The 26,038-nt window shown below is 41.3% G+C and overlaps 1 protein-coding gene across 6 annotated transcripts in view; it reads left to right on the top strand.

Annotated features, from left to right (window-relative positions):
- sash1a (SAM and SH3 domain containing 1a) overlaps positions 1 to 26,038 on the top strand; it is a 188,156-nt gene that overhangs the window by 136,388 nt on the left and 25,730 nt on the right. For 3 of the 6 annotated variants that reach the window (XM_058057371.1, XM_058057369.1, XM_058057372.1), the window contains 3 exons: positions 14,507 to 14,635; positions 22,672 to 22,722; positions 24,075 to 24,124. In XM_058057371.1, the coding sequence (XP_057913354.1) occupies positions 14,507 to 14,635; positions 22,672 to 22,722; positions 24,075 to 24,124 (230 nt within the window). Of the gene's footprint in view, positions 1 to 7,803; positions 8,390 to 11,839; positions 12,287 to 14,506; positions 14,636 to 22,671; positions 22,723 to 24,074; positions 24,125 to 26,038 lie in introns of those variants that run through there. The other 3 variants (XM_058057370.1, XM_058057374.1, XM_058057373.1) reach the window with 3 other exon arrangements.

The raw sequence follows: 26,038 nt of genomic DNA, 5'->3' as shown, positions 1-26,038 counted from the left end.
GTTGATGAGACATTACCTTGCCTATTGCAGGAGTGGAAAAAAGTTGTTCTCCCATTGTGTGTGGAAGTGGTAAATCTTTGGTTTCTACAACAAACTAAAGTGTTTGAAATTAAAGTAACTAATAGGAATGGGCATTAGCCTACATTTTCCTATGAAGACAAGTCATTATTTGATCATTATTTTTACAAGATGTCTAATTGGATGTTGATGTTGTTGGATGACTCCTGTTGCAATGCTAAGGTCAACGTCTGATTCAAAGACCTGCATTCATGTTGTTGTCTGGTACTGTAGCTCAACATCCCATACCTGCCGTCATGTTGTTCTAGTTGAGACCAAATCCACAGCGCCTCTGCTGGTTGCAACCAAGTCGTCCACTTGCCTCACTTGCTTCCCTGCATGATGAATCAACAATGATTTTGCCCCAATTTTCCAAATATGAGCCTCAGCCGCTAAATACATGACATAATTCCTGTATTTTCGTGCACAGCTGTTTATTTCATATTTGTTTATGACAGAAATGCTGAATATTGTTGAAGTTGTCTTGCTGCTGAAGACTAGAAAATTGTACATTGGAACACAGCAGAGGTTGGTGCTTTAATTGGCTGTGAAACACTGAGGCTAATTAATCCATATTGTGTTCAGGATGCACAAACAAACACTGGAGTAGGGCGCAGGCGTCGTGGAAGAAGACGTCATTTGCACAGATAAAGCCCAAAAGCTCTCATCTAGCCTGTCGTTGCCAAGCAATTAGGAAAATGTACAACATTTGTTTGGTTTAGTGTTTTTTTTTTTGCGGCGCAATGCTGCCACTGGGTTCATATTTTGTCAGTGTAAGCAGGACGGTCTGGCCTGAAGTTGCAGCGTGGGGGTGTAAATTCCTGTAAAAGTGGAGTTGTCCAGCTGAGCTTGCACTTTGTTTTGGTGTTTTGTGGTTGAGTTTCATGTAAAAGTGAGTGGCAGACTGATTGATTGAGTTTCTGCTGGCAGAGACACGGTTTGTTCATATTTAGGAACGCTTCCATTTATTAATATGGCTGAAATATTGTTGGCTTTTGGAGCCAATTGCTTTAGGGGCTGACAATTGAAATGTGACTTACCATCATTAAAGACACAAAGTCAGCTGGGCCTTAAAGAACACCACGTGCAATGAAAGATGCTGTTCCCAAGACATGTAATGCTCAATAAAGATGCACATTTATGCAGTGGGCAGTTCAGCATTACAACAAGCAGCATGCCATGTACTATCCTGACTAATCATATGACCATTCCAATACAAATGGCTTAGAATGTGCATGAAAGATGCTGTTGCCAAGACTAAATCCTGAATAAAGATGTAAATTTATGCATTCGGCAGTTCGGCATTGCAGTAAGCAGCATATCATGTGCTATTCTGACTAATCCTATGACCATTCCAATACAAATGACTTAGAATGTGCATGAAAGATGCTGTTGTCAAGACAAAATCCTGACTAAAGATATACATTTATGCATTTGGCAATTCTTTTTTGCAACACGCAGCATGTCATGCACTATCTTGACTAACCATGTGACCATTCCAATACAAATCACTCAGAATGCGCATGAAAGATGCTGTTGTCAAGACAAAATACTGAATAAAGATGAACATTTATGCATTTGGCAATTCTTCATTGCAACACGCAGCATGTCATGCACTATCTTGACTAACCATATGACCATTCCAGTACAAATCGTTCAGAATGTGCATGAAAGATGCTGTTGCCAAGACAAAATGAAATGATTTCCTGGAAATTGTGTCACCAAATTTTGGTGCAAATGGAAATCAAATTGTGAAAGTAACATTCCTTTACATGCCATATATCATATTGAATTGCACTAGAGAACGCAGGTGTACCTAATGTTGTGGCCAGTGAGTGTTTGTCGTGTCTAGAGCTCCATCTGCAGTCTTGGAGCTGAAGATTATTTATGTCCACTGCGGCGTGTGTGACATATCATGTGTTTGCCGCCTGTGTGCGTAATATATGACGGCTGCGTGAAGGCTGCCACTAATTACAGAGGCCCTACGCCGCAGAGCAGCCGGCGGCGGACCTCGGTTTGTGCATAACGTCTCATTTAGAAGCGAAAGTCGGCCATGTTTGCGCACATTGCCTCTAGCAATGCAGGGTGAAGAAATGCGCTTGACCAAACTAGTTATCAATGTGGGTTAAAGGTATTTTTAGATGAGATTTACAGCCTGCTTTAAATCACCGATCCTGCATTGAGTGTGTGAGTGCACTTCCTTTCTGTGTGTGTGTACAGGATGTGTTGTCCATGCCAGGAATGATGTGGACTCTTCTGGCTCACACATGACGCTGTCTGTCTCTTTTCTGGAAAATTAATGTTTTTTTCTTATTGTGCTAATAGACAAATGCTGTTGCTAACAAACACAGCTTCCAAAACATGTTGCTCAACAGAGCAATGATTTGTACGGCAGTCATCCCTCGTTTATTGTAATTAATTAGATTAATTAGACCTGACCGTGATAAATGAATTTCTAGAATAATGGAATATTTTTGTAATTTTATCTTTGTAAACCTGTTCTGAAAATGTTTTTTTAACATTAGAGCCCTATAGACCCCTATTAGTAATCTATACATTCATATTACCCAATATAGTAGACATAATAAGAGTAAATAAGACATAATATAGTTTTACACATGAGTTTCTACGTATTCCTTCTTTACTTACGGTTTCTGTACAGTACTTCCTGCCTGTCTCATCAGTGTGACATTACTGACACCTAGTGATCAGTGTAGGGTACTACATATCACCGCAACATATAAGTGAGTCTTCTGAATGCCTTATAGTTGTATTCATATATATATTCAAATATTTATAATAAATGCAAGCAAAAAACAGTTAACAACGGTGTTATAATAAAGGTGTTTACAACTTATGTCCATTATTTTCTATGGGAAAGCTTTGTTTTGAAAACAGAGTACCTGTCAAATACTTGGTGATGCTGTCATTCAGTAGTATGAGCAAATACTGTGTTTTCAAAATAAAGGTTTCCCCACAGAAAACAATAAGTTGGACTTGCACTACCAGTTATAAGTTTGGAGACACTGCCTGCAAGTGTACATGTCACCAGCAGGGGGTGTCACTGTGCCAGAATGGCAGCAAAAGGCCTCAGAGAATGGAAAGTACACTGAAAGACCAAAGAAATCTCCTGTTACTTTCAAAGTGGCATCATGAGTGAGTGCACATTACAAGGCTTTACATTCAAAGTGGACCCCTTATCCCGAGGACGTGACCTCATTTGACCATGACCTCATGAGTGACCAGAACAGATGAACGTATAACACACTGGCGGTAGCTGTTAGCCCGGCACTGCCATCCTTCCTGACGCCAACACAGCTGCAAAAGCAAGCGAGCAAGCAAAGAGTGTCATCCACTGTGTCACCAACACTGCACTTCGCTTTCTGCACATGTCACATCAACAAATACAAAACACGGGACAACGTCTGTCATCCAGCACACCTCAAGGAAAAAAAAATATGCTTCTAAATTCCACAAACTTGCATCAAATAACTTTACATTTAGTTTTTTCTTTGGCTTTTTCCCCAATTATTTATATAACATAGGAAGTTACATGACATAAGCATACTACAGTACATAAAGTACATACTCCTTGCTGCCAAAGACCTCCTTCTTACACAGCTTAGGAATGTTTCCGGCTTCCTAGCATGCCTTGCGGCACTTGTTTTGTGAAAGTTACTAAAGTTATACAGGATCAGAGCTAACAGTTGTCGTAGTAGTAGTAGTCCTGCTTGTTTACTTAACCGTTTTAGTGTTCACCCTCATGATTTTTAGGTAGTGGTCTGTCTCGTGTCTCGTCTTTCACTGTGTGACAAGCTAACCGTGAGAGCCTCTTCCTTTTAAACAAGCTAAAGTGCCTCGGAGCATTTCTTGCAGGGCTCACGTTTTCCACAGGACATTAAATATTCTATAATATAATAATAATTGTTCGGTCCGCAAGCCGTACGTTTGAGACCCCTGGTCAGTTTTGTCTTAAATCTTTGACATTGAAGTTGAGATTTCAGTGCTTGAATCTTAATATTAATGGTGGTTAACTTATTTTTACACTTGTATGACTCTTCCATATGTTTAAATGTTGCTTGCTGTGTGGTCTGCCGAGTTCATTCGTTTTATGACGGTATCAACATGACCCTGGAACATTTTATTTCTATTTCCGTTATTATTTTCTATGGGATATTTGGTTAAATCCAAACAAAATGGTCCCAGAAATTATACTCTTCCAACCCGAAACATCTGTCCCTGCTGCCGATGATGAAAACACTCTGGTATCTCGGGCCTCTCACAATAGTGTAACACAATCAGCGAGCACATGGCCACAGAGGCGTGTGCTGCACGGAGAATGTGAGAATGCAGGGCTTAGCTGAAATATGCTTTGTTTTCGTATTAGCGGTGTGGCTAACACAAAAGACCGTGAAAGGGACCTTCAATTACCATTCAGCTAACAGAGGCATGGATTACTACTAAAGTCGTACTTTTCAGTGTTGTTGTATCGGAGAGTGTGACTGCAGCAACATCGTATATAGGCTGATCTATTATTGCGTATCATAGTAATCCCTATCTGCAGTGGATTTCAAAGAGGTATAAAACCACCATCATGCGTATAACGGGACACATTTGCTACTTTTTCATGTTAAAAAGTCCCACAAATTATTTTCAGTGCAAAATAACACATTTAAAACAGGTCAATAAAAAATGTTCCGGTCTGGAATAGAACCAATGCCCTCTGCTTTAGAAGGCAGCAGCTGTACCATTACACAACACCAAATCGTTATGGCAAGGAGCACGGTGTCAGAGTATTTATTTATTTTCCCCCCCTCTACTGTCCCTGGCTTACTTGGTGCTCGGTGCCTCATAGCGGCGTTGTACAACCTATGCACATTTGCAGAGAATGCGGCTCTTGTGTAAAATGGGGCACCACGATGCACAGTGCGTGTGTTCTGTGGGGCAGCTATTGGGCTTGGGCTTTGTTGGAATTGCAAATATATATATATATTTTTTTTTTAAATACAGTGCACGGTAAATCTAAAAGAAGCCACCGCCGCCGTCTCTTGGCGAGCATTTCTTGTCGACAGCTCCATTTCACCATAGTGCCAACAGCTGTCGGTCTTGTGACACATGCCAGTCTAACTGAGGTTGCCTCCCTGTCTGAGTCGATCTACAACATGGAGGCACATTTCAAAGTATCATCACAGAAGACGCAGATGAGGGAGAGGGGGAAAAAAAAAGTTTACCCGCACATTCTTTCCAGTATCCATGCAGGAATCATCAAATCTTATGCCATGAAGCTAAGCAACAAACATTATCGCCAATCAGGAGTGCATCCTTTCTCCACCTTAAATTAGCAGTCAATGCATTTAATAGGGGATAGTCTAACTTTTAAAAGAATCCAAATTGAATTTATTTTGTTTGCTGCATCGCATAACAGTCTGTTCGTTCATCGCCATTAGTGTTTACGTAATTAGCATCCAGTTAAAAAGCCAGCAGTTCATTTGTAATTTCCTCTCGTCTGACAACGTGACACCTCCATGTGTGCTCAGCCTGACAGTGAACAATCATCAAACAAACACCACTGAGTCAACCTCAATTAACAGTTTAACCTCTCTGCATGCCGGGTCACACTGTCTTTTGTATGCGTGTGTGTGTGTGTGAAAGGTGGTCGAGGGTGGTGTCTTACAGGACAGGACACCACAAACTTGATGACCAGATGGCCAGATGTAATGGTTTGCAAACTTGTCCCCAAGTTATGTGATTTTTCCACAGCTACTGTCATGTGTAAATGACATTTTTGGCGCCCCCTATGGGTTGTGCTGAAAATGCTCATTAATACATGCTGGCATTCATGTAACACTGATATTCTCCAAGTTGTGTAATCATTAGACAAATGGTCAATGACATATGGACAATTAGTTGTTCAGTCTCAGTGACCTTACAGAGATGTTTTGTTTGATGGCGGTCATATTTTTCAACCTAACTTGCTCAAATTTGACATACACTTGCTTGTCAGTCCCCTAAAGGTGTGTTACCAAACTTTGCGGTGATTTGACAAAACACCCTAAAGCAGGGGTCTCAAACTCAATTTACTTGGGGGCCACTGGAACTAGGGTCTGGGCGAGGCTGGGCCGCATCAGGTTTTCCCAAAAAAATAAATTAAAAATGCATTTATTAAAAACAGAAAAATGAATAAACTTTGCTTTTGTTCCGATTTTCTACAAGAAAAGCTCTGATAAAACATTCCACTGTTCTCAAATATCTTCATTTTTATTTTTCTACACCAAATAAGATGAAAAATAAATAAACAAATCAAGAATAAAGAAAATCAATCAATCAGTAATAAATAAATATAATAATAATAATAATAAAACACCAAATAATAAAAACTTAAGAAACCACATATAGTTGGTGGGTAGACAAATTATTTTTTTCAGATTAAAATGAACAAAGCATTATTAGAGCCCTGTAGACATGACAAAACACGACTATAGTCACATTTATTCTCTTTTTATTTACAACATATTGCGCAACTGCAGGGTCTTGAGACACATGCTAACTCGTTAGCGAGAGAGCTAGCGACCTGAACGGTAGTCTTCAAGTTATTTCCTTTGAACTTAAATAGCCAAAAACTTACCACTTCCACACGGATAGGGAGAATAACTATTAACAGTTATTTAACCTTTAACATGAACATGAATCAAACGTAATAGTTTTTTCTGGGTACATGATACCATACAGCATCCATATCAAACTTGCGCGGGCCGCACTAACATTAAACTAGTGTCCTGTGGGCCACATTTGACCCGCGGGCCTAATTTGACCCCTGCCCTAAAGATATAGTGGGTTTTGTGTGTAGAGCGCATTCAGCTGTATGACAAGTTGAGTGAATCCAACTTATGGGGTTTAATAACAGCGCCACCATGTGGTGTATTTTGTCAACACTGTCGGAGTGCATGTTTTGGTTAATATTCACCCTTTTGTGTGCAATGTTTCAGGAGTGTTACGTACACATATGCATACACGGATGTATAGGAAGTATAAAGTATGGTGGTCTCTAAGTCCGCAGAGATAATGATGCTAAAGTAGAGCAGAGTGAGACCTCCCCTGCTAGTGATAGTGACCCCTTGTACTGGAGGTCATACATAAATAGCCACTTAGCAGGTCACAGAGCATGGCAACAGGGCTGATTAACCACTCAAGCTGCATAGGCTCTTTACAATACACATACAATCTAATGCATCTTACTATTTATAAAGAACTAATTGGCTCAAATAGCCCGAACCCTAGTACCCACCTTGCTGTATTTCTTCTTTTGGCATCTAATTGGGATCAGCAGTTCATCAATGGGTCAAAAGTGTGTTGGTCCATTTATTTATTGCAATCTGGTTGTTCCTTTTATTCATCTTTGCATGCATAAATGTGCCTTGATATGATATATAAGAGACATGTGTGACCTGAGCTTCCCACGCCTCCGAATTAGCATGACAACTAATTACCGCGCTTCCTTCCCTGCAGCAACGAAGCTCCTTAAATCAAATCCAACACTTTTAAAGCCATGATAATTGGGAACTGCTAATATCGTTTTCGTGCTGCCCCCAAGCTTGACTGAATGTTTATTTGCTAAACACGGTGAATAATAGTGAGTAAGACATCTTGCATTGAATGTCATTGACTTGCAGGCAAGTGTACCTAATGGAGTGTCCAGGTGTTTGTGCGAGGGGGCGTGGCTTCCTCCCCCTGTTCCCATTGTGTTTCTACACAAGATGTGTGTGCGTGTGTGTCGAGTGCTGTGATATTTTGTTGCATGAGTGTGAAAGGGGGAGGAGAAGAAATGGGGGAGGATTAGGTCTCTCTCTCTCTCGCGCTCTCTCTTGCTGTTTTAAACTTTCCAAGCATCGCTCTGATAGTTTTGACACTTTTTTTGACACTAGTCGACGTTGCATTGCGAAGATCATCAAATATGTTGAACTTCTGGATTGTAAGATCATCACGACACTTGTTTTCAACAAATGTTTTCTTTTTTTAATTTAATAAGTTGGACGCAACGTATTCCGGAGGGGGTCCATTTTGTCGCCATGTCAATGAGTCGACACTCACGCGCCACTCGTTGGACTGTACCATGTTACCTCGGAGTGTTTCACCGGTATGTTAATTCCATATAAAATAAGGACACAAGCCTGGAACCTTTTTGACGTTTTGGGGGGTCCTCAACTTTTACCGCATACTGCTCATTTTGTCCCCCTCGATGGAAAACAACGAATCAGTGGAGCCCCCCCGGGGAGACAACGCTGCTGGTTCCGACAGCTTCTCCCAGCTTTGGAGCGACATGATGGGGATGCTGGTAGGTTTTAAGTGCGGGGTGGGGGTGGGTCGACTCGCAAGTGTGTGTGATTTTTCACCGTCCTTCCTCAAAGTTAAATCGTTGCTTTTTTTGTGAGAGTTCTTATAGAATGCAAATGACGTAAAGAAGTCTTTTTAAAACTCGTGGTTTCAGGTGTTTAGCTTTCAGCTCGTCCATGGAACCCCCCCTCCATTTTGAGGTGATGGTATAATGGTATGTACCAAAAGTTTGTTGTGTCCACTCTAGTTAGCATTATTTGTCTTTATGTACTTACTTGCCAAAACCTGTAGCATGGAGATATATTATATTGAACATAATATATGTTTTATCGTATTTTTGTTTTGTTTTACCTGTCAGGCAGGGTTTCTCAAACTGCAGTGTGTGGGCCACTAGTGGGCCACAGAAAACTTAGTGTAGACTTGCAATAGTTTAAACCCAATAACCCAAAACTGGTCTTGGTCCAATTCTCTATGCTAATTGTTGTGTGTTGTTTCTCATATGGCCTGTTTATATCAGGGGTGTCCTAACTTTGAATGCCAAGGGCCGCATACTGAAAAATGAAAGAATGATTTACATTTTTTAAATTTAAACCAACCGAGATGTTTTTTCCTTTTTTAAAGAGAATATTATAAATGTTACGCCTATTTATTTTATCTCTTTATTCTTTGAAAATGACTCTTCTTTTTACCCCAATTTTTCTGCTGTTTTTCTTCGTTTTAGATGTGCTGAGCTGCAATAAAAAAGCAGCTGCAGGCTATAATGGCCCCCTGGCCACAGCTTGGACACCCATGGTTTACTGTATGTGAAGCATGCAAGGCTGTGGCCTCTAAAATTGGTGTTATGCTTGCAGTTTATTAATTCTGAGATGATTGAGTGAAGGTATGTAGCATTTTGGAACTGTTAGTAGTGTTTCCACTGTAGCTATCCTTGTTCACTTTCATTACATGTGGAAGTCTTGGTGATATTTAGTTGATTTAGGTGATGTTGGTTGGATTTTTCTTGACTCGTGTTCTACTGGTGAACCTTATTCACCCTTTAAACTATCAAAATCATAAGCAGGACTTGAAGTAATGCTCTTTCTGGAATTTTTTTAAGAAACATGCCTGTAGGTTAAAAAAAAGGTGGATGCTCATTAAAAACAACTTTTCCTTCTTGTAGATCCTAAACATGTGGTTGTAAATGTAAAGTGCACTACATAAAGGGTCCTAATTGGAAGTAGCTGTAGCCGTAAAATATGGAGCAATAGTGATTTAATCTGTTAATATTAACTCTAAAACACAACTCTATTGTTTGGGCCCTTTGCTTTTACTGCCCATAGCATCCATTTGATATGCTGACCAAATGTGTTTGCAGTCACTTCCGGTCTGTGTAAAAACCAGAGGTGTTAATTTGGTTTGGTCTGGCTCCGAAGATGTGAATGGTGTGTAAATGCAGTGTGTGTTTGTGTTCTTAGAGAAGGAAAAGGAGGAGGCTCTCCTGCCCTCTGACACGGGGTGGGAGACCTGGCTCCCAGCCGGCCAATTTATCCAGATTTATTGCTGCAGAGGCAAATGTCTGCAAAGGATGTGCTCATCTTTGACGTCCCCCCCCCCCCCCCCCCCCCCTCTTTCTCTCTCTGCTAGCTCAAACACACAAATACAACAGAAACTATCCTTTTTGTAAGGGATTATTGTTGCAAGATGCAAATTGGCTTCTGTTGGGATCGTTCTTTAAAGGTCGGACTGGTTACAAAGAATTAATAATATGAGTGAGTTTTAAATGATTGCTCAGGGTGTGTGCTTCAGTGTCTTTTTGAAAAATGCATTCACACTTTAAACAGAAGCAGACACGGAACAAAAATGCGTTAATTTCAATGTAGGCATGAGCCAGCATGTCATGTCTTATGCAAAGTGTATGTTTAATGTACAACATATCCCATAGAGGTTATTTTAAAATCTTTTTTGGACTGTTGTGGTCTGGTGTGCATATTACTATCAGTATTGTGGGTCAATGGAAATTATAACTCAAAATGCTCTTAAAATGCACTTAAAAATAGGTTTTACCGCTGTTATTGTCATGTAAAGATGACTGGCAGACTGTCCAGAAATGGAAGGGTTGGCTGATTTGAACACAGCGTTTTCCATCCCAGTCACTGCTGTGGTGTCCTCAAATGTGAGTGAATGTTTGGTGATGCACGCAGAGGCAAGCCCTACGGTTGTATTTTACCACCATAAGTGAGTGAATCCCTATAAAGCGCTTTGGGTATCTTTCAAGATACCCAAAGTGCTTGAAGCGCTTGAAATCCATTATTGTAAACATACCTTTCGTCAGCTAGGTTTGCTGACAATCTTTAAATGCTCCATAAACACAATTGATTTAACACCATTAACTTCCACTTGGGTCTGCTCAGAAACCTCCTTTTAACTTTTCGTTCAGCACCAATCTTGTTGACCCAACTTAACACTGTTACAAATGTATTTAGTCCTGGTCTTCACCCCACCAACCTTCATATTTGTGGAGATAAGCCACCAAATCTGATAACCATCTTCACGCTTGCTTTGCTCTGCATCTTATCTTTCCATTCTCTTTGAATCCCCCTCTGTCAAGCCCTACAGCTAACAGATACATTGTCGGTGTCTCTTTACATCTAATCATTTGGACTTCAAACAAAAAAAGGAAAAAGTTAAGTGTATGCTTTTAGGACAAATACAGTACGGTTAAGTTGCTACTGTGCTTCACGGTTAGATCTGAATCAGCAACGTAGATGCTTGACACCTAAGTTATTGAAACCAGAACCTCTCATACAATTATGTCAAAGGTTCTCTTCAGCCGAGGCCTTGTGAATAACAGTATTTGCCCATAGGGTGTTTTTAAAAAGTTGGGTGGTATTACATATCATGTAGGCGGTAGTGTTTTTCCCCAACGCATTTGAAAAGACAGCGTAAAGCCTCAGGATATGCTTGCACTCTCGAGACAACATTATTGATTATGTCTGGGATTTGCTGGGCAAGGTAGTCGAGTCATCTGATATGTAACCCTGCTAAGCTTATAGGCTTTATTTACCTTTGACAATATGTTCCACCAACTGGTCAAGATTGTTTTGCCACAGAACCATTCAGTATAGTTAACCTTTGATTTATGTTTCTATGGCGGTTGGGTTGAATGTCTGAATTCCTATCTAGTCAAGAGACATTCTCCATGTTGACACTTGGCATCAGGTCACTTCCACCTACATGCCACCCAACAAAAAACAGAAATGCATACATACCATATCGAAATATACGAAGTCTACACTTTAACCAACAGAAGGATGCCAACATGGTACGGTCGCTAAGCCAGCTCATTTCCTGAAAACTGCCCCTCCCATACCAGACTCATCATGACCACTCAGTTCCTGCAAGCGTCCTTTACGGTTTGCTGTTTGCTGCACGGATATCCTCAGGAAGCCCCCCCAAAAAGGACTGTGATGTGGCCCCTGGCCTCACCTTCCTAAACTGTCTTCCCCTTTGTTGATTTCTATCATTTTATGATTTCACTGTCAATATTTTTATAGTACTTTATCCGTCCCTTGGGGAAAAGTTCTGAAGAGAAAGCTTAGTCCAGTTGCAATGCTCAGGAACACCTTAGTAGTTATTAGCATGTATCCATGACTCAACCTGTACAGATAATCCGCCTCCTAACAAAACATTACTACAATACAGCACAATACAAAGTCAGCTGGTGGTAATTTAAACTGGCTGATCCTGTCCTGGAGTTGCGTAGCATGTGAAAACGAGCGCTAGGCTCTGACGTTCTGGCATTACATAAGATAACTTGTCTCCTCTTTAAGCTTTAACTATTGTTCTTTACCGAAAAAGGCAGTTGGGTAACAATGCCGTGGATACCGACTTTCAGCGAGCCCCGGGATGGCACTGTCAGGTATGTGAGCGTAAAGGATTGACCACAAGCCACTGATCTATGTCACTTTAGCATTAGCTTAGCGATGATGACGTATAAGGGAAGCTAACTCTGTCGGAAAGCTTTGTGCCGTGGATCGATGTGTAAATGACATAATTGGGTATTCAGTGCGATTTTACAGTATCTTGTACTGAAACTGCATCCAAAAGTAACTCAGTACAACAGGCTGGACTGCTCAATGAGCTGTAATCTACTACGAGATGTAAATCAGGGCTTCTTAAACATCTTGATTTTTATCAAAATGACGCTGTTTGATGCGTAGAGGCAAGCGGTCTGCAGAGGCTGAGTCGATGTGGTTGCCGGAATGGTATGTCAGGAATTCCACGGCTAATTGATTAAGCGAGGAGAGGAGACTCAGCCTTTGACTTTTCCATTCTGCTGCAGTATGAGAGCAAAACCAATATCCATATTTATTTCTATGGCGGCATTAACAGTGATTACCGTCGTCCCTCACAATATTACTGTTTGCTTATGACGGCTGTTTTGGGGTAGACTTTGGTCTATTATTAGTCAAAACATATACATAGCTTCTTAAGTTTAGAAGAAGTAAATTTGAGGCTAACTGGCTTTTTTGCTAGTTTGCAAGTAAATTTGCCTTTTAGCAGCTAGCTAAACATTTGGCAGTTTTGTTACTTGTCATGCAGCTAATTATTTTTGCAGTCTGACCCCGCCCTGCTTTCTAAAGCACATGACACACACATTCTTACAACATGCTTCTTCTTGGGGTGTTGGTTTTTTTTTATTGTTCCAAGTCAATATTGGGAGTCAATCCCTCCCTTCCATTCAGGGTGGAGGTGCAATTACATCATGCAAGTTGCGCTTTCTGGTGCTTGCGCTATGGTTTCACAGCATTTGTATCTTCACAGGGTCTTATAGTTATTTATCTATATAAACGACCTTCCCATGTCACGGTGCAGATGTTTTATCATTGCCTGGATTATGGGATCTTGCTCTTCCAGCCACACTCTGGTACCTACAGACCAAGCACGTTGCTTGATGTCAATCCCCAGAAATTCTTCCCTCATTTTTCCCCAAAGGTCAGCTGTCTTAGAACCCCCACTATGAGGTAATTCCACCGGTGGAATCTCAGTTATCTGGACGCAGACACGTGGGCTCAAGTTAAATGCACATGCGTAGCCTCCCCGAGGCATTGTCAATCAAAACTGTGCCTTCAGGGTGGTTGAAGGCACAGCCTGTCTCCTGCAGATTCGAGAATCGCTGCTGTTTGTTTACTGCATGCATGTTGTAGGTGATTAAAGATTAAATCATGCTCACAGTTGTGTTTACTAAGAAGAGGAAAACCTTTCAGGGAGTGCTCCCACTGGGATTCTCTCTTAGCTGATTTCATGTTTAGACAGAGCAGCTTTACTCATATGCTGGGAATGGGATGCTGGATCGCTTCCAGCCCAACTGGACGCTTGAGAGGGAACATGTGTGTTTGTTAGCGTTGTTGCAGTCAAACTCTCCCCGCTTGCTTTGGTTGTGTGTGTGAATCTCCTGCATGCTAATGTGTGTTTTCATCCCGAAAGAAGACCTCAGTCACAGTGATCCATTCATGTGTGGCCTGGCATCCGCATAGGTAGTTCGGTTTAGAAAGTCTGAGAGAGACTGTTCGGTCCCGACTCAATGCTAGTTGTCTGCCTGGCACGGATTAGATCCACACTGATGAATATTCATCAGTCAAGGGCGGCCTACATTTTGACTGAGTATAACTGAGCAAAAAACTGCAGAATGTGAAGCTAGGTTCTTCAGTGTAAGTAATGCATGTCCGCTACACAAAGACAGGAACTGAGCTACTGCAAGCGGAAGTGTGTGTTTGGGTTTTGGGTTCAGTAAACGACTGGGCAGGGAAAGGGCATCTGACCAAATCACAGTCTGGTTCGCATTGACCTGATAAGACGGAGTGAATGTCCAAATAATGCAGACCTTTTATTGAAATGTATTTTTAGGTTGCCAGTTTTGTTTAGAGTCTATGTGCAGTGATTGTACAGTTGGAACAATGCAAGGTGGGCTTCTTTTGTTGGGGTTGGTTGAAACAGTTTAAGCTACGCACAAAGCCAGAGTTAAACACTTTTTAATGGGATTATGTACACTGTTTCTGGTTCGATATACCTTGGAATGTTGGACAATGATAACAGGTTCTTCTATTGGCTTAACGGTTTCCCCTCTTCTTTTCTACAGGATGGTTCACTGGGCAACATAGATGACCTTGCTCAGGAGTACTCTGAGTATTACAACACCTGCTTCAGTGACGTCAGCGACCGCATGGAGGAGCTACGCAAAAGACGAGTATCCCAAGAGCTTGACATGGTAAACTTTTGCTCACCCGAATGCATAGCACAGATGAGATTCCAAGTATATTTAAGCTTTACAACAAGTCTCAAAGGCAAGGAAACCCGAGCACACAATCGTTGTCCAAAGGGATTTGAAGTGAATGCAGTGTAGTTGGGGTGCCCTTTTCACATGGATGTAGGGTAGTGGGGCACCTCTTTGGTTGCTTAGCTGCACACAAACGTATCAAGGAATGCACAGGGTGCTGCCACTGAAGGCCCTGTTCATGCATTCTACACAGCGGGACCACACGGAGACAAACTAAGTACAGTACAACCTCTAAACTCGAACACAAGCCATTTCAGGCAAGAGCACATATTTCCCAGAGATATAATATAACTGACAACCTCAATGTATTTGTCAACAGTACACATGCATGTTGCAATCGCTCCTCACCAGTCACCTTTTCTTAAATTGAGTTCATGTGATTACACCACAGAGGAGAAGAGAACACGGGATGACTCCAAAGCAGAAATTACGTGAAATAAAATCAGCTATTTAGTTTTGTTTAATAACCGGTCAAAGTAAAGAGCTGTTTTATGGGAAATGGTCCTATATTGTGTATCATATTATGGAGGCACCATGACATCACTCCCACCGCCAGCGGTATATAAAGGTAAATGACAGTGGATAGGTTTGAATCACATTTTATTATGGCTGCCATATTGTACTTAGCAACCAGGGCATAAGTCAAACCTTGATTTTGTACTTAATTGATCATAACAAATGAGTCCATTTGCCCTGCACTGTGTGGTACCACCAAGTTGAAGGAAAGCGCCCTACGCTTTGCTATGTCGGTGTATTTTTTTTAATTGAGTGTGACTGCTAAATAACCTGCCATGGGGCCAAAGAAGGCTACCTGTGCCATCAATTTGATAAAGAAGGTGAGAAACACTTGGATTCGAATCCACACCAATTCATCCACCTATTTGTCATGCATTGTTTTATGCATGTGATATGGACTAATTGGACTTGTTTCCTATGGTAGGAATTGACTCGGTTTTCCCACTTTTTGTGTTTAGTTTAACCTTTTGGAATGAATTGATAAAGAAAACCAAGTTCTGCCACATGCCATTTCCAGTTCTATGGTAAATGTTGTGGTGTTACAACAAGGTTTGCTGTCAAATCTTTCCTTTTAATCTCCTAAAATCTCTGTGGGTCACTTCCTAAAAATGTACAAGGACATTTCCCCCATGCAAATTGTACTCACACTGATGTCATGTTTATGAGGCATACACGGCTGCCAACACATTGAACATTTTTATTACGATGTCACGATGTGTCACGTTTCCTCCGTGGCCGATGGCTCCCCTCCAAAGGTGCTGCAGAGTAAGTAGGGAAGGGCAGGAAGTTACAAGTCTGTGATAAAACTACAAACGGTCACCCAAAGAATGTGTGTAAGGGTGACCTGCAGATTCTGATATTGCATGACGCGATGTTTTGGTTATTACTTGCACATGTTTTTTGCGAACTTGTTGGTCTCACCTTAGTTTGTATTCCAGTGATCCGGGTACGCTTGTTTTTGAAGGCAACCATGTGGTTTTGTCGCTGATTTTGTGAAGCGTTCATTTTAATGACTACAGACACATCAACGTCATTACAGTGGAAACTGTGATGCATCTGGTTGAGGGTTCGCTCTCTGTGTGGCCTTTGGGATAAATATATTGTCTATACAGTCACATACTGTAAATCACCTCGAGATAATCGGAAACAGGCTCATCCTCGGTGGATAAAATCAGGCAATCGAAAGCGAGCGTTGCAGAGACAGAGCAGACTGGGCCCCGAGCCGAAACGAGGATGTGGATTTGGGCGAAAAGGAAGAGGGATGAGGGGAATGAAGAGGAGGAGAGTTGAATTTGAGAGCCTGCAGCTGTCCCGCCACTTTGCAAAGTTTGGCAGCAAAATCTAGAGAAGAGGAGGGGGAAAACATCGGAGGGAACACGGGTCAGACAACACCTCATTGAGGTTCTCACCAAAGGATCTACATCAACCCACGCTTTATGGATTTTGCTTCATCCCCCTTACTAAAATTGACTGTAAAGAACACAGAGAGAATGTGCTTTAACGCCATATCCCTGTTCGCTATTAAGAAGGTCGCAATCAATGTTATAAATCTGTCAATGGCGAGGCATTTAGAAAGTTGCTCTCTTGAGGGATGCGGCCTTTAAAATGAAAGGCCAAAGTCTTTTAAAGGGTACAGGAAGATGGTGATGCAATTTGGTCTGAGCAACACCTACCCATCTCCGGTTATTGTCCCTTTCTCCAATAGAATCACCTCCCAGTTCTCTTTCAAAAACCCCAGTCATAGTTTTATGCTGCTATAAGAATGCGCACCTTTATGCTGGCATTTTTCCTTGACCGCAACCTTGGACTGTGTAAATAAACTCCACCCACGAGCACAAATGGATGGCTTTCAATAGACTGAACATTTCCGGAGTCGATTCCTTCAAGGAAAATGGACTGTCTCTTAACTGTAATTTAGGAAAAGAATATGATCAGCAGGCTTTCCTGGTCTAGTGACTTGGATCTCCATAACGCTCCCTTTCTCCAAAAATGCTCTCTGGTTAAGTTGCTTATCTTGGACATGGACGAACTTGTGGTTCACATAGCTGACTTTCATGCCGTTGATGCGGGGTACATAAATAAGGATCATCTTTTGGTGAGCGTTCTATTTGAACTTTGTTTTTCTTTAGCAGGATGCGTCAGCTAGGCCACTCATTAACACGGCGACGTCTGTGTCTTTGTTCAAGTAAAACACAGCATTGCCCCTGTTTAGACTCGATGATAGAGGCGCTCAGAGATCCCTATCCACTTCCTGCCTGGCCCCTAATGTGTTCTTTCCCGTATGTCTTCATGTTAGCATGGAAACAAAGGGGGTAAATAAACATCCCCTCCATGAACGGGACCTATGGATTAGCAAGTATCATACTCGGACAGTTTCCCAGGAGTTTTATAGGTTGGATGGATTTTGGAGGGATGCTGATGGCACGAAAATACTCAAATACTCTCAAGCTACATATGCAGAACCTTTAGAACTAATTAATTGTCATTGCGGTGCTTTTTTTTTTAAAGAAACAAAATCCGTTACAAGAGACTCTGGTCTTGAAAGATGTATGTAGTCTAGAAGTTGTACTTGTGATTGTTCGTTAAAAACATCACTGGTACAAGTTTATCAGTTCTCTTCTTCAGTGGTATTCAGTGGAACTTATTGTTACTGCTAATAAAAGGTAGAAATGAAAGACAGAGGTGTTCAGGTTCTGGATAATTCTTAGTTTTGGATCATATTTTCTCTAGAATTGTAGGTTGAAATGCAAATCATTAGGCTTCCGATAGTTAGGAGTTCTGATGCTCCCATAATGAATAACATTTCAACCTGTATGCAATTTTATACAAATTGACCAATTTATCATATAATATCAAATAAATTATATATATATATATATATATATATATAATGGATAATATCGGCTCTGTAGCTACAGTGGTAGTTTCCCCTCACTGTGCCCAGACTTGAGTGAACTATATATATATACGTATATACGTACGTACTGCATGAGCCAAAAATCTGTGTGAACATAGCCTAAGATTGAGTCTCAAGAAGACTTATATTCAGGGCAAACACATCAGTTTTTCCTGTCACTCACACATTATGAAATATGATGTTGAACTGGCATTTGATCATAGATCTTCACTTGTAGACTCTTGTAGTGCTTGTTTATTACACGAGACGGTCGTTGCTTCAGGTGGAATCCCAAAGGCTTGCCAAGACTCGCTTGTGAATGGGTCATTTCTGATGAGGGCTTGCAGGCGGAAAATAATGCTGATGAATTACAGTAGATCTCCATTTTTTTTTTGCTGGGGTTACGACTAAGGCCGGGAATTTCAGCGTACGTATCTCAATTTGCGATACAACCAGAAATGGTGCAAACACAACCAGACTGTTTTTTTTTTCATTTCAGGAATGTTTAGTGATGATGTCTTGGACATCCAGACTGTCAAGTGTTTTGTTTTACCATGAGGCTAACGCCAGCAGGCCAAGTTGTTTGTCAAAGTGGGTCAGTTCACCGAGGTTAAGACTACAGAGGAGAAGAAACGCCAGGTGCTTGTTTGTTCTTTCCACCTTCAGGCTTTTCTCCTCACAAACGGGCCTTTTGTTACTTTTAAGATTTTCTTCAAATAGTGTCGGCACGCCTTCACTGTTGGGATAACCCATGAGCAGGTGTTAGATTTGTGTTTCTTATGGCGTGATTTATTAGTCAGCCTACGGAAGGGTGACTGTGTCATTGGAATTTGTAATAACTCTGGTATTTGTCTTTTGAACAGCTAAATATTGTTGATCCAACGGGCTTTGGAATGCTTCACGCTGTTGAAACAAGCATGCCTGTGCTGCAGTGTGGACACAAAGCACGCTAACGTCTTAGAAGAAGGTTGTAGAGGTGTTACGACTGGCTACTTCAAGACATGTCATAATCGTTGTGCAGAGCCACTTCCGCATGCTTGAATCATGCCGTACTGGTCCCACAGCTAACGTCGTTTTTTTTTTTTAAAGCTTGCACCAGGCTTTCCAGTCGGTGCCTGCTCCTTTTGCAGTCCTAACGATCCACCTCACACTGGCTCACCCAGACTCGTCGGACCGTGCCAGCTGGCATACGTCCGCTAAGCCACCTGGTCTTTCGGGTTTTGCCGCATATCCGCCTACTTTTTGCTTACGAGCTTGGCACCGACAGCACTGCGGTAATTCCAGCTGGTGGTGGGCTTTACAGTTATGTTTGGACCCAAATGTTGCTATTTAACATCAGTATTTCTGTCCTTTACAGAGGGCGCTTAGGATCATAGATCATGCCACATAAACCCCCTGGCCCTAAAAAAGTAGGACTTAATATTAATAAATGGAATACTTTCATAGTTGGAGCGTCTAGAGCCCTGTACACATTAAATAACACCCCTATAGTCACCTTTACACTTGTATTACCCAATATAGTAGACATCAAACAATTACAATATTTAATCAGATTAGTCACAATTTTCTAATTGATTAATCATGATTAACCACCATTTGCAGCAATGTCTGAAATATGCCAGTTTATACAGGATTTTATATATATCTATGTTTTGTATGTATTGGAGTATTATGCTACACAATATGCATACAATATAACATAGTGACATCAGTATATGTATGTACAGGGTCAGGCAAAATGATCTGATACATTTGTAGGTTAAATAAACGGCAAATAAAGTAAAGAAACAAAAAATTACAAAGTACATATAATGCCATTCTGTTTCATTATGTTTTAAAAATTAAATCAGTTCTGGCGGTGCAATTTTGGTTTGAATGCAGATGCAGAAATTGGTAACCCATAATAAGATGGTGTTTGGAGCTGGTACGGGATCATGTCTACCAAGATTGAAGTGCAAACGGTTGCAGTTATAGATTAGTTTGTTTTGATAAACGTTTCCACAATGAAAGCGCAACGCTCACCAGTCCAATTCATGGCAGCAACTGAAAAAAAAAAAAAAACGGCATTATAAAGAAACAAAGCAAAATGGCATTATATGTACTTTTCGAAAATAAAAACTCATTTTTGTTTCTTTACTTTATTTTACTTTTATTTATTTTTTATTTTATTTTTATTTAACCTACAAATGTGTCAGATCATTTTGCCTAACCCTGTATAATATCAATATTTTCTGAGACATGGAGAATAATTAAGTAAATACGCCCTGCCTCTTCTTACTCCTTTTCCGACCAACATGTTGAATTGTTCCTTTTAAGTTAAAATGCAGTAACTCATTCCCGTTTCCCTTTCGCCCCCACTTTGGTACTGCAGCTGTGACTCAGAATACTGCCTCACCACTTGAAGTGAAAATTCCAGCAGCCTTATTTTGTGTGCGTGTGTGGCTTCCGATGCGAGGCAGCGTGATCCTCATTAACTCACAACGCCCCCTCCGCTATGCTACGCTCCCCTCACCTGATCCTTTTATTCAGTTCAGTCACACATAAGCAATCAGTGCTGCCATCACAAACAACCGCACACACATCTGTATGATGACACGCATATACTGTACACGCCGGTTCACGCTGAGGTAAATGGGGCAGTATCTTTAGCTGATGCCGCTAAGTTCATGTAAAGGATAGCGCCCCCTCCTCTGGGATTACTTTGTGAGAACTAAGCAAACACCCACCCCCCACTCTCCCACAAAACATAGATTTTTCTCACTTGAAACTAAGCCAGATTCACCTTCAGAAGCTTTTGCATGAATTTTTCATCATCGCCCAGTCTGCCTTCACAAGATCTGAGGGTTCGGTTTGATTTTTCACTGATCCTCTTCCTCATTTCACACTTTCAAAGCCTCCTGCCGTGTCAAAGATGGCATCCACGGGCGGAGTGGGAGGAGCTTTGCGTCTGCGTCCGCGTTTTCCGTCTTCAAATGCATGAATCTCTTGTCAGATGGCGTGCATTTTACACAACGCGGCCTTTTAAAAATAGATTTTGCATTCAGCAGACGAGATCGGCACGTCGCCGCCTGTCGCTCGGAGAGAAACCTCAAAGAGGATCAGATAGCAGAAGCAATCTCTTGCCACTTTTTGTGAAATTCTGTGATGCGCCACATCTATACCTTTTTTCTCACGGTAGTTCATGTTCTTTGTTAACCCATATACGTCTACACCACTCCATTATTTAAAACCAGCGGGCTGTCGAGGTTGTTTAAAGGGTAGATTTGTTATTACTTTGTCTTGTACGTTTTGCCTTTGTAGCAGGACTGGGAAACACCGTGGGTCATATCATGCCCAGGTTAGACCGTGCCTTTCCAATTCAAGTATTATTCTTCAGAATGGTGCATTTTTTCCAAATACAGGCATGTGAATAAGTGTCATAGTTAAAAGAAAAATATTTTCTTGTCATTTAATGTCAAAAACAAAATATTTCACTGGTTGTATTTTGTATTGCAGTATGCAACATTATCCTAAGTCTTCTCTGCATGCAGCTTGCCAGTGTCCTCAGACCGCTTCCTGCTTCTCTGCTGGTCTTTGACAGAAGCCTGTTCCATCACTTAGGGGAATATTCCGACTTGCTCCGAGTGAGACAAACTGCATGTGGGCTGTTTTTGACATTTCACAAAGTTACATTTTGACAAAAACACCCTGTAAGACTATAACAGAACATGAGATAAGCAGACTAATGGGCCTGAATGGTTTGTCATGCCTAAATAAACAACATCTCATCTTTTTCTGACTTTTTAAAAGAGCTTTTAATGTGTCACAGGCTACCTAGTAGCTTTTTACTTAGCCCAGACAAGAAAAAAAAACGGAGGATGTGTGACTGACCATATATTGAAAGTGATATGCAAATAAAGTGATGCCAATTTCTCATTTCTCTATTCCTGCTTTTTGTTCTGACTTATTTCCTCTTTAGTGATGAAATGGTACTTAGCTACCAGCCTTCTAACATCTCTTCTTTGATGAAGGCATACTTTTTTATAGTCAGGTTTACTGCCTCCTTTGACTTGTAGTCATTATACTCACCTATTCTTACATTCTGTAGTTGATTGTCTAGGTCAAAATGTGTTACCGAAGTCAGGGTCCGCTGTGGCTGTATCGTTATTGATAGGCAATTAAAACATGCGGCAGCTTTGCAAGGCTCGACTTGTGGAGTGAAGGTCACATGCCGATGCGTGTTGTACCGTCACGTGTGTCAACATCAACCTTCCCTAAAAATGCGGTTCCCACAAGAGGCTATTATTATGAATGCACATCCCTTTTACTATTCCTGGTGCTGTTATGGTACACACTTTTGCCTTTAAAGTCAAAGGGCATGGGTTTGATTGCCAAAATTAAAAGACTTTGTTGACCCTGATTAGAAAAAGCTAAACATAGGAGCGTGGCATGTATCCCTTTTACTATGTTTGCTGTGACTTGACCCATTTCTCATGTGTATACTGCAATTCTTACTTTATTGTACATGTTTGTATTAGATTTTGTGTTAACGTCATTCTTCTGTTTTCCTTCTCAGGAGAAACAGGACCCAAACAATGTGTCTCTGCAGCTTCGCACTGAGATCCAGGTATGTAGAGGCACGCATGCACTTCACTTGGTACACCTGTACAGTCTAATGGGAGCTATCTTTACCAATATAAGGCCAACCTAGGTATGGGACCTAAGATCCATATTGTGATATATATTGCAGACTCTTGCCATAACAATATATATTGTCCCCAAACCCCAAAAAAACCATAGCACATTTGTCACTCGTGTATTGCTGTTGGTTCCAGACCTGGCCACAGGAAGTGAATTCCCATCAAGTAGGGTTCAATATTTAAAAAAGAAAACCTGGAAAAAACTAGAAAATAGAAAACCTTTTTAAATCATTAGAGCACTGTAGGCATGATAACACCCCTATAGTCACCCTTACACTCCTATTATTCTTTGTTTACAACACGTTGCGCAACACTAATGCCCAAGCTACGGCATCACCGCTTTAAACACAGCATGCTAAACTAAACAAAGGGTTCCAAACGGAGTGGGGGAGAAGGACAAAGAAGCCAAAAAGGTACCACTTCCACACAGAATAGGAGAAGAACCTTTTATCACGCTATGAAGTTCCTTAACCAGGTTTCATTCCTTTAGTACAAACTATTCCAAAAGCACTGCAACCAGCAAGTTGAGTCTACAATGACACCCAAGATACAGAGAGGAGGAAAAACAGATGGCTAGGAACAGATATTCTGAATTTGGTCAATTTTTACGATAAAGCATGGCTAAAATTGTATCATTGTATCATAGTCACTTCAATGCAATACTGTACATATTACTGTTATTATATATTGTCACATCCATACTGTGCATACTGTTTATAATCTGTATAATCTGTAATATTATAGTCATTTATATCCCTGTATATATCCTCACTGTATTATAGTCACAGCCTGTTATAGTTTGTACATACATTTACTTACTACTAAGGTACTTATAAAATTGCACTTCAGTTTGGATGCTAACTGCATTTTGTTGCCCTGTACAAGTGACATGAGCAATAACAATAAAGTAGAATCTAATCTAATCTAAAAATCACAAATGTGTAGATATCACAAAAGCGCCAAATTTGGGAAATATCATTCGGTTTCCTATTAATGCCTTATATCTCTAGAGTTAAAGCTCTGTCTATTTCCTGGCACTTTAAGACTATTCATACGTCAATCAAACTAAGTATCATCTTTGTAAAGGCAGAAAGTGGGACACCAGCACAGAAAAAATGTCCTCCTAAGAGGAGATGTTTTTTTTTTTTTGTAGGCTTTGTGTATGCCCAGTTAGGACATGGAATGTATACAAAGCAAGCAAACTGTGTGGACAGTTACTAAATCTGCAGGCTGCTTGAAGTGTACACAAGCTTGCACTAACTCGTCCCTTTCTCCTCAGGAGTCACTGGGCTTCAGCAGTGAAGTGTCCACTCCAGAAACAGACAGAAAGTAAGTCCCCCTCGGTCTCCTTGGCAACACACAGCAACATGCGAACCCCACAAAGACATCGGACCGCGTCAATCACACCGTGTTGAGCATCACGTTTAGCTTCTCTGCGCAAACACCTCCACGTGGCACTCATGCAGATTGATGGACCTTCCCTGTGAGCGGCTTAGAGGAAAGGTCACTCTGGCTCGCCTGCAGGGAGTTGAGGTCGTCTCCTCAGGTGGGAAAGCTGCCACTTAATAGATGAGTGCAGCAATGTGTGAAAGAGGAGACGACACGACACTGGGTGGGAGCTTGTACGCACATGAAAACACTGATTTATGGAGACAAACGCTTGGTGAATGAATAACAGGGTCGAGGGAGGGGTTAGAAAGATGCAAAACACTTGGAAGTTGAACCAAAGATCTGATCGTAAGGTTGCAAGCAGCAATTTCCTCAAGTGATGATGGTTTTATATTACACTAAATACCATAGTGCGATGTTGCATTATACTGTACATCACCTGTGTGACCCCGTACTTTGTGTCCCTTGGCCACATCCTTGCTGCACTGACAGGAAAACCACTTGGCTGCTTCCTCTTTCTGACCTGCTCTGGTCCAGCAGGCTTTCTCCTTTCCTTCCTGCCTTTGTGTTTAGATCAAGGAGGTGGGGGGGCATATTGAAAGGGTGATGGCCAAAATGATTATGGCCTAAAGAGCATGAACCAAGGAGCAGAATTGAACAGTGTTTGGGCGCGGCGTCCTGGAACACAAAGTGTCTCCATGTATGAGATCACGACATCCAAACAGGGGACTGAAACTGGTAATGTGGTAATTAGGAGGTCTAGTCCAGTTCTAAATCCCCATGCCAGCTAATAACCGACATAACACAAAAAGGTCTCGCCTTTTGTGTCTTTTTTTTTTTTGTAACATTTTTACTGTCACCCCTCTGTGACCCTCGGTGGGATTGCATGTGACGACCATGTGCGGCGGAGGAAGCACATACCACAGACTGGGCTCTCCTTTCTCCCATAGATGTACAGTATATGTTGCTTAGACAAAAGCCTCAGCATGATGGGAACCAGATGCCAAACCATTTGGGATGACGTCCCCCTTTCTTTGCCTTTGACTTTCTGCAGTGCTTGTCTTTATCCTGTCACTCTGGTTTCTCTCCTGGCCTTCACGCCAACAAAGCAACATAATATAAATAGCCTGATACTTAAAACATAGGATACGACTTGAAAAATGACAGGAGTGACGGATTTGACGTCCATTGGGACAGTGGTTCTCAACTGGTGGGTCACGGCCCATGAGCTGCTTTTAGTAGGTGGCGAGTATTTAATTCAATGACATGATGTCTCTGAATGCACCTCGTATTCTTTACCTTGCTATTTGATTGACTGCCATGTTCTTGGCTTGAATGGATGTCAATTGGGGGCTCAGACACACAGATGCAGATATCTGCTGGAGAAGCGTACCCCATTAAGAGAGAGATGGCTCACACTGTGTTGCCTGGGGGAGTTAGTGCCTCATGGGCACCGTCCCTTAAAGTAGAGCTATTTGAAAAGTTGGAATTTTCACACGTGGGGTTGCCCGCCCCCTGTCATTGAGGTGTGATGGTGGGTCCCGCATCTAAACCAATTGAGGGCCACTGTTTTAAGGGCACAATTTGGCCAGCTGTTGAATAGGGCTGCTATAAAGTACAGTGGAACCTTTTTTGTCATTGATTTGTTCAAAGAGAAAACCAAAAAGTACACAGGAAATATTAATAATATGTCTTTGGCCCCATGACAGGTTATTTAGCAGTTATAATGTGTTGTAATATTTTAGCATGCTAGGTTAATTGGCGACTCCAAATTGTCCATAGGTATGAATGTGAGTGTGAATGGTTGTTTGTCTATATGTGCACTGTGATTGGCTAGCTACCAGTCCAGGGTGT

Source organism: Doryrhamphus excisus, chromosome 19, assembly GCF_030265055.1.
Source record: "Doryrhamphus excisus isolate RoL2022-K1 chromosome 19, RoL_Dexc_1.0, whole genome shotgun sequence".
NCBI classification, from domain to species: Eukaryota; Metazoa; Chordata; class Actinopteri; order Syngnathiformes; family Syngnathidae; genus Doryrhamphus; species Doryrhamphus excisus.
Note: the sequence above shows the minus strand (reverse complement) of the source record. Positions and strands in the feature narration are given on the sequence as shown.